At 37.0% G+C, this 13,524-nt stretch overlaps 1 protein-coding gene across 1 annotated transcript in view; it reads left to right on the top strand.

Moving 5' to 3' along the window:
• Positions 1 to 13,524, top strand: part of ADCY2 (adenylate cyclase 2) — a 270,105-nt gene that overhangs the window by 11,975 nt on the left and 244,606 nt on the right. Inside the window, exon 2 of the mRNA XM_088055670.1 lies at positions 9,631 to 9,828. Within this exon, the coding sequence (XP_087911796.1) occupies positions 9,631 to 9,828 (198 nt within the window). The remainder of the gene's footprint in view (positions 1 to 9,630; positions 9,829 to 13,524) is intronic.

The following is a 13,524-nucleotide window of genomic DNA, read 5'->3' as shown; positions in this document are numbered from 1 at the left end:
TTGTTGGGTGACTGAAAGATATGGCAGTCCTGTTCATATTCCCAGACCCTGTTCCTGGTCCCTCTGAACCCCAGCTTATTAAATACATAGTTGTATGCACTGACAGATTTTATCTGACATGTGGTTAATAAGATGAGAGAACAAAGATCGATGGAAAATAAACCAATAAAAACTGCTGATATGGTAAATGAGGATGTATAAAAAAAACCACTCACTGTTCAGGTTGAGTACATGGTGTTTGTACAGGGCATATATTTGATTATAAAATATAAAGGCTCACACATCCTGGTTCTACTAATTATGTTTTGGCAGGGATAGGTGTCTGTTCTCTATTCCATGGCATATGATACAGTAGGAATGATCACAAGTTCATGAGGTTCTGGCTACACCTTTGCATGCAGATAGCTCCGGTGGAGGTTGTTCTCGTTGACCTGAGATGGACACTACCTTTAAACATCAAAAGAGCTGCACTAAAGGACAGTTGTGCTCACTCCATGCAGAGAAGGAAAACCTTAAAACCAACTGTTACTCCTTCAGAATCTAGCCACTATGTTGGAGCTTTGACTGTTCTTGAAAATTATCTTTTCTTACTTTGCATTCATTTGGAAGTGGTGATTGAACCAGAATTACAGTGTTCATCATGCATTGAGGTAGCATTGTGATGTTCTCTCTTCTTTATTCCTTTTTCCTATGTTCTGCATTTTGAATTGTTTTTTGACTGCTGGTGAGCACATGATGTTTTCGAGGGTCCAGCTATGATAAACACCACGTATCTCTAAGTATTAGCAGCCAGCCAAGAGCTTATCTTATGTATAAAGTTACGACTGCTCTGTCTGAGGTGCATCTCTGCACACACATCTCTGCTGAAATTCATCTGCTATTTTCTTGCTCTTAAATGACTCCTGTGAGATCCTTTTGTGTTTCTTCATAGCTGATCCTAATCTTTGCCGGATTGCTGTTCAGCCCTTTTCTAAACTGTTTATGAATATTCTGAATATACGCCCTAGGATTCCTGAGGACTTTGGTACATTTGTTTTTAACAATTTTTCCTAGGGTAGATGCCAGATATACTGGTGCTTCCCTTAGTCTTTGAGAAGGACCCCAGGAGAAACTAGCATTACATCACATGCCTGTCTTTGAATACTGTGGAACTTTTGAGTGCAGGTTACATGCTACTACAGTTTTAGCTCTTTCTTCTTTGAGTCTTATTGGCCCTATTTGGTGAATCCTGACTTCTTGTGGTGAGTTTTTTTACAGTTCATGTTTCTGCTTTTGTCTGTAATGCCTTACACTAATGCTCCAATTTGAATCAGACTTTCTGATTTACTCCCAATGGATAGATTATTTTGGAGCGAGATTTATCCCACGGTGAACACAGATTAAAACAAACAAACAAATAAACAAAAAACTGAACAACCCAAATCCTTTCTGCTTGTCTGTTCTTCTCTATTTGTTCTTTTTAATACCTGCATCATCTGTTTGGAAGTCCTTTAGCAGGCTTCCAGCTCCTGATTATGTTTCAAAAAGAATTTACTACTTATTTGTATACTCTTAAAAATAATTTCTCAAGCAAGTTCTTTTCTTGGCCTACATTATTGAGTCTTTATATTAATTGATGTTGAGATGAAAAACGGGGGATGGGACCACCATGTTATTTAATACGATTTATTGCTCACGTAAGCTGGATTTCAGTCTTGAAGTCATGAGATTTAGAGAGGAGCAACAAGTCAGCCATAGCTCAAGGTAGACGAGTTTCTTCTTACACAGCAATATATAACATTTGGTCCAACAGACAGTTAACACAAAACTTATTTCTAGTTAATAACCTATCACCTTTGCTTAATTTTGCTGCACTGTGTCTGTCTCTTAGCCACTAAGCTGACAGGTCACATACTCATACACACACCTCTATTATAGTTTCTAGATCCCTAGCCTACTCTATAAGGCACATTATTACAGCTCAAACCTCAAACTATTTTACCTAATATAATTTCTTACTTAAGACATATTCTTACTTACAATGATAGCAATGTAAGTTTATAATTTTTCTACTTAATGTTTATGTACCTTTATCATTACATTAACCCAAGCTCTTTCTAAGGCTGCAGATTGAACCCTTCAGCATCTGTGGAATTTTCTATTTTTCCATTTCCCACAGATTGAGTCTTTATATTAAATCCTTTTTTATAATCCTCTTTCAGGTTTTTCTTTTTTCTTTTTTGTTTTTTTTTCCTCTACAGAAGATAGTTTTTAGAAGCTTTGTTACTTGGATGTTGAGGCATTCTGGTGGTATTTTGATATTTCTCAAGTTGTTTAAGGGAATTGATTAGCGTTTGCCCTGTGCCTCTGAGTTTTATAGTGTCTTCAGGCTATCTACAAAGATTTGAGTCTTAAGCTTATAGCTCCCCCTTTCAATTTTAGTGTTTAGGTTTTGTTTTTGATTTGTTTGCTTAACAAGATTTGTCATTTCCTATAAAGAAGCTCTTTAATAACAATATTTTGTGGACCAGGTTCTTTCCATTTCTTGAGATCAAACTGATGTCAAGATTGTTTTTCTTCTTCTTTGTATGGGTGTGTTTTTTCATGTGTACTTGTTTTGTTTTTCAGCAGTGCATGAGACACAGACTGTGGTCTCAGCTTCCATCTGCTTTTGTGATGCTTAGCAAGTCCATCTGGGAGTCACTAAAGTATCTCTTGACCTGCTGTGTTTTCTTCTTTGACAGCCTTCCTTATATCTGCATGATAACCAGTCCTCTAAGCAATTTATTTTTATGGGGCTTTGCTGTTCAGTCTCTTTTTTGTGGCTCATAGCCACTTTATACTGTTAGTTAATTCTCTTAGACTGTTAATAGAGGCCTTTTTTCAGTCCCTGGTGAACAGTATGGCTTTTAGTCTTTTTCTACTTTTTCATTATTCCACTGATGGTCTTTTTTACACTAAGTTTTCAGTGACTATTGTATAAATAATGCTTCAACAATGAGCATTTTAGTTCTTCCATCTAGCTTCTTAGGCTTGTAGAGAAGAGTGTATTCTTCTATAGGGTCTCTTATTTCTCTGCCAGATTTTAAAAATAGAGTCTGAAACCTTCTTTGCTGAGTTTAATCAACTTCTGTCCTTTCATTTTGTTGAGACTCACTGGTCTCCTTGACATTACTGCTTCTCCTAAACTATGCACTTTCTTTCTATAACAGTCAATCTATAACATTCGATTTGAATGTTTTCCTATGATACTAGAAGTGCTAGCAAACTCATTCTTTGTTGAGCTCAGTTGCCTTCTAGAGACAAAATCCCTATTCCGCAAATATCCCGGTTTCTTTGATTTCCCTTTTGAACACATTTTCTTAGACGCTTATTGAACTTTTGCTTGCCAACCAGTTTGGGGTTTTTTCAGAAGCATTTCTGGGAATGCTACAACAGCTCTCTGCTTTCTTCATTAACAATGAATATTTTACCTCCAGAAGTTTTCTTCCAACTTCTTTTCTTACTCTTATTTACACAGCAGCCATGACACCTCCGAAAGAGCCTTTCCAAACCCTCTGTGAGCTCTGATGTTTTTCACATTAAACAGAGAAGTCTTTGATCTCTAATATGTCAAGACTTTGTGTTCCTGATAATCATTGCTACAACACTGAAGCAGGTGAAGTTCACTTATAGCTATCAGGCATACTTGGAAAAATCTGGATGCAATAATTTTCTACTGACTAATTGAGAAGCTAAATAATATCTATATGTAACTGGACTTACTAAAAAAAAAAACAAACCACTGGCCAAAAGTGCTTGGCTTGGTAGTCAGGCATGTGTATGGTCACATGGGTGTACACAAGACCTGCAGGGTTGGTCACTGTGTTTTCAGTGTTAGCTGTTAGTCTTGTGTGCTCACAAGGACATTGCCTGTAATGACAAAGAACAGTTCTTGTTGGATTGCAGCAGAAGTGCTGCACCATTGCAAATCTGCACACTTCTCATACAGGGAACACATTTACAGCACACATGGTTCATGGCTTTCAAGCCTGGGGAAAGGCTTCAGGTGGCCATAATGTCATTTGAAGGGTTTGAATGAAGTCTTGCTGCTCCAATTATATTCCCATGTAGTAACAAATACAGAATGGTGTGGAGTGTGGCCATGGATGCAGAACTGCTTCTCATGGTTACATACAGCATCACACAGCAGCTGGGCATCTGTAATGCCACGTGATCCATGTGATGTGCAAATGGCTGGACTGACATGCATCTAGTGTGGAGTCAGAAATCTCTGTGCACTAACAGCAAGTGGAGACTGCACATCAGACTCATTAATAGACAGAACTGAATTTCTCAAGACAACAGACATCATGAAACATCTGGCTTTGGGCCTGATGTTGTTGTTGATCTGCTAAGTCAGGGAATGCTGAATCAGAAAAATAATTCAGGCATGCAGTTACATAGGACATTAGTAAAAATGAAAAGCTTTGTTGACACAAACTTCAGGACGGTCTGATTAAAAGTTACAGGTCAGTTAATTTTCTGCTAACGTCCTTGTATACGTTGCACAAAACTCGATGAAAGATTAAAAAAAAAGGACATAAGTAAGCTTCTAACCAGGCAGCTAAGCAAGCATAACAAGCAAAGTTTTATGTTATGAAAGGTAAATGGTGGGCACAAAAGGCAGAGGAGCCTCTCTGAGTTGTGGGTCCAGAAAACATCATATGGTATTGGAAATCGCATCTGGCCTTAAAGACACTGCACAATTTCTGAAGTGGAGATGGACTAATACTAATAGAATTGACAGAAAAGAATCCTGAGGCTGCTGGCAAAAACTCTTCAATTGTTGTCCTAAATGATGAAAACGTACAGCTACTTGGTCAGGAGCAGGGCACAGTACCTCTTAATAAAATGGAGATTTTTCCAGCAGTCTAGTAGATACTACACAGTGCAGTCAGCCATAAGCAAATTCACTAAAATATAAAACCATAGGAGAAGGGTCACAAGGAGCCAGAAGACTTCTTCAGATTTTGTAGAGAAATATTATTTGAGATATTAGAGAATTAAAATGCTGTCCAGTTTTACAAAGAGAAGGGTGATTATGTCTTCTGAAAACCATTGTCTCAAGTCCTGGAAAAGGTTTTACAGGGAAAATGAGCAGTTTTTGCTGCAGAGAAAACTCAACAGATTCTTTCAGTCAATCCTGTTAAAGGAGGATATTTGATTGAGAGGTCAGCCACCTAGTAATCCTTGAGCCCTGTAACATTTCTTCTAGCACTCAACATTTGCAACATCATGCACCTACACTGCAAGAAATTGAAGACACTAAAAATTGAATAGGTGTATGAAATAAAAAAGTGAATCAATGTCTGAAGAACATTAATCACTTGGATTTATATTTATATTTAGAATGTGCTTCATTGATCTCAGCAAAAAAGGATTTTAGTAGGAGTCTAATGTGGTAAATGGTTTGAGTTAATTCAAAGTGTGTGATATTTCAGATCCCAGCAGAAGTCCTCTGTATATAGACTACTGTTGAATTCCATTAAACAAAAAGAATAAAGAAAAAGTGTCAAAAGAATGAGGGATCATGTTAAAAGATTTTATGCTAAAACTGGCATTTTAACTTCATTTTTATGGATTATTTCATCTGACTGTATTTTTATATATAACAGTGAAGTGCTTTACAGCAGCTTTGCTGTTTAAAATTAAATTGAGGGCATGACATCTGGGAAAGAACAGGATGTACGTAGAGAGAAGGTTGTGGATTTTGGAAAGATGATTGAAAGTGACTCTTCAGATTTTACTGGTTGTAACAAGATTATCACACTTGTGAAGAATTTGTGGGGGTTGGAAAAATTTCAACAGTAGACTTTTTAATTTCTTCGGTAATTAAAAGACAGCAAGATAGAAAACACTCAGGGAGACACAGCTGTCAGGTAAGATCCATCTATTGCAGGCTTAGCTGTTATATTCAAAAGTGTCATGCTGATATTTTAATTCCATTACCTCTGGTGTATTTTAATTTCTGAGACTAGCAGGAAAGAAACCCAAAGTGTTTGGTTTTATATTTTTTAATTCTTCCACCCACCTCTTTGGGAAGTGGTTGAGGTAACAGAACATCTAACCTTCAGGATTTTGCAACACCCAACTTGCTAAACACGCTGATAATTGCAAATATCGATCAGGAAGCTGCATGCCCTGCTTTTAAAGTTACAATTCTATAAAGATTTAGTTCCTCTGAAGTAATAGGAAAATATTGTTCAAAGTAGTTTCCAAAGTAAACCTCTGCCTTACAGGGCCTGCTTTTCTTGAGCTGACATTAGCATGTATTTTAAAGGCAGGATTGTGAAAATCCTGCTGTACATATTAAGGCTTTCTTTAAAGGATACAAATTACAATAAAGTTCTGTTTCCTCATGTATTTTATAAATTGTCTAATGTGTACACTATTCTGTCTTTAAATTTCAATTTTAGTTCAGAATTTGTACAGGGTATGGTGTGATGCAAGCAGTTTATGACAGCAGAAGGATGTTGCCTTGTGTCAGCTCAGGGAGGTCACCTATGCTCAGGAGCTGATACTGTGTGGTCTATTTTTTTTTTTTTCCTTAGCATTCATTTAAATCAAAATGTAAAATTGTGAAGTAGGCAACTGTGGAAGGAGAAAAAGCAGAAGTAAAATTTTAGATTTAGTGACCAAAATAGTTCAGCCAAATGTTGAGATCAGTGTAGGCATAAAAAAAATGAAATTGAATAGCTGTAAATTTGGAACAAACATTTTTATCTAATTATAAAATATATATAAATATATGTAGCTGCATGAGCATACACATGCTCTAATCAGGCATCTAAATATTGTTCATCTGTTATGAAGCCAAATCCTCACAGAAAGTACAATATTTTTATTACTTTTTTGCTGATGTGGAGAAGCATGCACTTGAAGTGCATCTGGATTTTCTTGCTAGTATATTTGTAGCCATGATCTTTATCACTGAAATGCCAATTTTCCATCATTTAAATATGTGGTTTTCCACAGTCTTAGCTTACTCCAGGAGTCTGTGGTTTCCTTTGGTGCTGTGACTTGCGCTGCATGACAGATGGTGCAAGGAAGTTGATATTACCCTCTTGCCCGAGACAGCTGTCTCTTGCAACAATAGTTTTGCTATCCCACCTGGAGTTGCAGAAGTCAAAGGTTGAAGTTAAATGCTTTTGGTGTTAACTGAGATGACATTGGTTGTGTTGACAACCAATGTCAATTGACTTACTAAATCAATTAACTGAGACAAGTTTCAGAGATGGGATTGATCAAAAATCACAACATTCAGATATATAAATCAGTAGTTCTTCCTAATAGTAGGTAGGTTTTATATTTTTACTCTTACTGTGCAAGATTTATCTTACTCTATGCAGCTCTATACTCTTGCAGACACTTAACCCTATGCCTAAATTTAAGGCCATAATTTTGTTTTCAGTGTGACTATCCAAGTGTTTGAAGGCCTTTGTGTGTGTATTTGATATTTGTAAGCTTAGTGTTTGCATTTCAAATTTAGCATCACCACTTAAAATTTCCTGACACTTCTTTGCTCATACTGTGATTGTCAGTGTTGCAATAACAATTGCTTAAATGTGTGACTTCATAAATTTAAAAGGGAATTAAAAATAAGGAGAGTTGAAAGATGAGCTGACTTCTGCCAGGCAGGGCAGGATATATTGTGGTGTTTCCCTTGGTTTGGGCCTGCCAGGGTGGTGGCTGCTCCTGAGCTGGAGCTGGGAGCAGCTGGGTGTCACAGTCTGCAGTGCATACAGAAGCAGGGCTGCAAGGAAAATAAAGAAATGGGAACAGTGAAGGAGCAAGTGTCCCTAGATATCAAATTGTAAAACTTACTAGATCAGAGAAAAAAACCAAAATAAATCTGCTGATGGCATTTGTAAATGTTTGTAAATTTACAAATTTATTTGTAAATTTTTAGTTTTGATTTAATTGAAGCAAACCTTTTATACATAAGAAAGGAAAAAAGTCGTATTAAGATACTTCTAAGTAAAACATTACGTATTTATGTTGAAAACCCATCGATAAACATGATTTAACAGGGCACTAAGGAAGCAACTACAAATAAGGGAAAAAGATATGCTTATTTGTGATCAGATGTCTTATAAGTCATCAAGTAAGTACTTTCAGATTCTCTTGATTTCATCATGAGAAATGAATCTGAGGCTTTTCTTCATGAAGTCTGTGGTTATTGTAACAGCAGTAACATTTAGGGCCTGCTTTTGGGAATCCTTGTTGCTGCAAAAGAGGCTGTTAGAATTCATAACAGCTGGGGAATGACTAAAGATCCTGTGACTGCTTCGATATAGTGCTTTTGTAGTTCAAACAGGCTTACTTTTGAGCATGTGCAGCAACAAAAACCAAAATATTTATTTTTTTAATGCACCCATCATTAGATGATTTAATGTTAGTCTAGTAGCTTCCAAGTAAGTTCTGCATATAAATATATAGTAAATATATAATTACATATATATAAATATTGAATATTCTGAATCTTCACATTATATTCTGGTCCTTGCTCTGGGTGTTGTTTTTATATTTCAAAGTAAGCAGTTGCTAGGACATATATCTATACATATAGACATATAAATGTCTATATGTAATCTAGAGTATGTACTTCCAGATAAATACTTTAAACAGAATCAAAACATTTAGTACCTTTCAACTATCACTGTCAAAAAGTATTTTTTACAGAACTATCGATGTCATTGATTTGTGAGGCATTTTTACACCTGCACTGTTCAGGGTGATTTACAGTTTTCTCAGTTTGCTTCAAATAATATTAAATCATAGAGTGCTTAGGGTTAGAAGGGATCTTAAAAATCACCTAGTGCCAATCCTCCTGCAATCCTCCTCTCCAACACTCCTGAGAGTGTTCATGTGAATCATTTTGTGTCCTTTAGCTACAGGCAACAATGGGCTCTGTGAGGCTTGGGAGTCTCTTGGTGACATCCCTGCTATGTGCCCCCAGTAAGCAGCACAGCTCTCAGGAATGTGTCAGAGGCACACCTCTGTACCGCTCACAAAAGAGTCCCTGCTGCTGTCCCCCATCATGTTCTTGTGGTTGCGTTGGCTGTTACAGAGCAGATGGAGCTCCCTGGCTCAGCTCCAGCACCTCTCCTGATGCGATGGGTCTTTTAAGTCTGCAGAGCAAAGAAGAGATTCTGCAAGGGCATGCCAGGCTTCAGGGGAAGTTTCTTTCTCCTGAAGATTCATGCTCTTGCAAGCTCCATTCTTCTGCATTTTGCCCCTCTCTGTTCTGTGTGTGCCAGCAGTGGAGTTGTTGGATGGTTGGCCATGGGCTGTGGGTCCACTGCAGACTGAGCTTTCCAATGCAGCCCCCCTCATGTTGCACACACTTCTCACAGCCTGCTGCAACTCAAAGTAATAGAAGAAGTATTATGCTATTGTGGTTATTATTTACAGTAGTAGTTACAAGGTTGATGCTCCACATAGCAGTTTCTTATCATGAAAGAAATCCTATTTTGATTTAACTCACTTTAGATATCTAGTCATATCTTTCTGGCATCTCCATGTACAATAAGTTTAAAGTATGTTATTGATGTCTGACCTTTATGTACATTTGTTTTTAACTTCCTTTTCATTTTCCTCTGTTTTCAGGAAGTTGAAGACCACATGGCATTTTTAATAACTGTTCCAACAGCCCTAGCAATTTTTTTTGCTATATTTATCCTTGTCTGCGTAGAACCTGTATTTAAGAAGCTGCTTCGTATATTTTCTCTGGTGGTCTGGGTATGTCTTGTTGCCATGGGATATCTCTTTATGTGTTTTGGAGGAATCATCTGTCCCTGGGACCAGGTAAGACTGTCATTATTTCTAATTTTATTTCCATTGGGTACATTTCCAAGAATCATTTTATACAAAAGCATGCACATTCATTTTTGTGGGACAGCTCACAAAATATTTTTGTGACTAAGTGGTTGCATGCTGAGATTCACTTCATCTGTTTTACAAATACCAGAGATGTGCATACTTAAAATACATTAGGAAATATTAGAAGGATTTTGCTTTTATATTTTTTAAGGTAGTTTAATCGTGAATACTTGATTCCAATCACCATCTTCTTTGTAGAGTGACTATTTGATTCTAGTGACCACTTGGTATGGCAGAAATGCTAATTTTGTTCAACACTGCTTATGCTATGTTTTCCAGTTTAAAATGTTTGAACTCTCAGTGTAGGCTTTCCATGGTGTAAAAGGTGTTCTCTAGCAACACATGACAAAAAGGACTGGGAGTCTCCTTACTTGTCTAGAAAAATTGATGAGTAGAGAAGAAGTGAAGTACCCTTCACATTTTTTAAATTTTGTAATGAAGAAAAAGAAGAATACAATTGCAGCCTAATAGCAGCACTTTTGAAACATAATAAATGATGTGCAATATCCAACACTGTGTCTGATCGATTCTTCTGAATTCTGTCACATTATTTTCTTTTCTCCAAACTGCTCTACATGGGAATATGGCTCATATAGTATTTTTTTAACTCTTCAAAGGATGGAAAAAGTATTTTAAACATATAAATAGGTCTTCTGAAGATTTCATGCTGATTCTAAGAGTTTAACCTTTAAGTTGTATTACTCTCTCCAGAATGCCTTCTACATTCTTGAGATAGACTGGAAATAAATTCTCTGACTTTTTATTCAGATCTTGCCAAGACTTGGGGAAATACTGAACTTCCAGTAGTTTCTTTAAACTCTTTAATGTAAATTATTTAAATTACTGATGCATGTTGGTAATACTTTAGGAGCTCTTATCTTTGTGTGTGACTTTATGTTTTCATTTTCTTGGAAGGTCCTGGATTAATTATATAAGAAACCTCCTACCTGGTTTGGGTTTTTTTAAGATTTTATATATTTTCAATAGTTTAAACTACCAAACCAGATTACATTTGCATGTAATAAAAAACAATCAGAACATTAAATAATTTTCTTTAGATATGGATTTCACCCTGGGAGTGTTTGTGTCTTTTTTATACCACATCTAGGTAATTAGATCTTACTTTTTCCATTTGTTTTCACTGGCATTTGTGTCATGTCATGCTAAAATATTTCAGACTTTCAAGCTTAGATGCAAATATTTAGTTAGCCATATTATTTATTAATTGTAAATTATACTTAATTTAGTTTTGGTATTTTGAAAGCTAGGATAATGATTTTCAAAAGCACGTGGACTGAAAGGTATCTGAGAAGGATACTGATGTCTCTGTCCTGTTTAGCTTGTGATGATTTTTTCTGCCTTGCTTTCCTCTTAAGAAAAATGTAGGCATTCCCTCAGCATGCAAGGAATGTGTCTGGCCCCGTGACGAAGGACTGTAGAGCTCTGGGTAATGGTATTGTCTTTCAGTAGGTTGCCAGGACACAACTCCTCTGATATTCAGTCTTCTCATTGCTTTGTGTGAAGAGCTGCTTGGAGAAAAGCTTCTCTTGCTTTGCCAACAGCAGCTGGCTCCAGGCAGCCACCTTGCCGAGTGCTTTGCAGGCTCCATGTGAGAGTGGGCAGGGCTTTTCCAGAACGCCTGGACCCAACGGCAGATGTCTTTGGCATCTGACAGGAGAGGCACTGTGCCAGAGTAGCCCCTGGCCACTTCTAAGAGTCCAAGGCAGTGTGGCTCCTTGTAGTAGGACCCTTAATTTCCCCAAACCTGCTTTTTTTTTTTCTCCTTTGAATAGCAGTGCAGTTTTGTGGACTGCTTTTATAGAAGTAGTTTTGCCTAGTGTCAGTTAAGAGTAAACCGTGGAAATATGGGAATCTTTCTGGGAATATGACACATTACAAAAAAGACTAATTGAAGGTCTGATGTTTTCAAACACTTGCAGAAGCTGTGAGCAATAAAACACTGCCTTGTATTCTTGTGATGCTGGTGTTTTGTTTGCTCTGCATAGAGAATATGTAGGTCAATAATTAGTGTTATCTCTTATGTGGAAACAAATCAGAAAAATCCTTCCTTGGTGATCATTGACAGGTTCTTTGTTGAAATTTTACATTTTGTGAATCTTTAAACCATTTTGCTTGGCATGTTAAAGTGGTTTTGTGATTCCTTTATACTTTTTATGAAAGAAAGGAGACATGATGTAAAATTAAAATTAGTTAGGTTTCAAATGTATCTCTGTCAACATTAACTTAGAAAACTATGAAAATTAAAATTATGAAATTATAAAATTATTAAAATGAAAGAGTTCATGCACAGTTATTACTTACTAAACAAGTGTTTTATTTTAATTTACATCATGTTTATATATATTTATTTTAATTTACTTTTAATTTACTTCAAATTACAGCCTAACTTCTGTTCTGGTCCAGGAGAGTTTTAAAATGTCATAACTTTCATGTCCTCTGAATCAGCTTGTTAAGAATATGGCATTTCTTAAGTGTACTAGTAACTATTGAAAGATAGATCTTCTGCATACCACAGCTACTAGAAAGAGCATGTTATTATGTCATTTGTGGACAGCCCTCTGAGTAACAACCCTGCATCTCCTAAATTTTGGCTTAATGATTTTCTTGGGTCTTTTGGCTGTTTGCAACTGCTTAATGTAGTTTTTCTCTGTTGTCTAAAGGAACCTGAGGTGTAAACTTTTGCGGCTTTTGTTTACAATAAAAATACTATTTGAGGGAGATTATTTTGGTTAGGAACTCAAAATATATTTAATACAGAGAAGTTCTTCCTTAGCCTGCAGACAAATAGCTCAAATAACCCACAATTAGGAGAGTGCTGGAAATGAAGTGGTTGGTCAGGGCCATTGTTTTGGTTTTTCTATTAGAAACCTGTAGGCTGATGTGAGATAAGTGCAAATAGTAATTGGTTTCAGCTACCTTTTTCCCATCCCTGCAGACTGCTTTTATCAGTCTACATTTCCTTGACTCTTCTTTGGCTGCAGGTACAGCAGTGGAGCAAAGGTCTTATCAGGTGGGTATCTGGCCGATGTTTGAAGGAGGAGGACAGTTACTTTGTCCCTTGTGCCAATCTGCCAGCTCCATGCTGGCTCCATAATTGCCTGCTGAAACTGAACAAAGGCTTTTATTGTCACTGGACTGCCTGGGCATCATCACTAACCCATCTAGGAGAGCAGCCACCATATTTGCACTATCAGCCTTAGTAGCTAACTTACCTCTTTAGTTAGTTCAAGCTCCCTTATTCCTTTTTGTCAACAATGAAGAACAGTGAGTACACTAAAAGGGAGATGGAGAGCTCCTTAGGGAAACAGTGGGCGGCTTAACATGAAAAAAATTGAAACAGTGATGGCAAAAGTCTTTGGTACCTGACAATTTTTCTTAAAGAAGTGTGGCAACCCTCCTTTATTTATTTATCAGCCCAAGTTTTTGTGGCATTGGAGCCCCTGGCATTCCTTGGTGGCTAACTTGGATCCTTTGTTAGGACCTTCATGTACTTACAGTTTGCATGAGTCAGAGGGAGACTGGGCTGCCTGCTAGGAGTCATGAGACATCTGGGTTGGTAGGAAAGAAATAGAGCAAAGGTCGTCATGCTGAGGCTCAGAG

Source organism: Pseudopodoces humilis, chromosome 1 (assembly GCF_049639895.1).
Source record: "Pseudopodoces humilis isolate 2021_Gansu_Grassland_sample_001 chromosome 1, ASM4963989v1, whole genome shotgun sequence".
Lineage (NCBI taxonomy): Eukaryota > Metazoa > Chordata > Aves > Passeriformes > Paridae > Pseudopodoces > Pseudopodoces humilis.
This window is presented reverse-complemented; position numbering and strand designations above follow the sequence as displayed.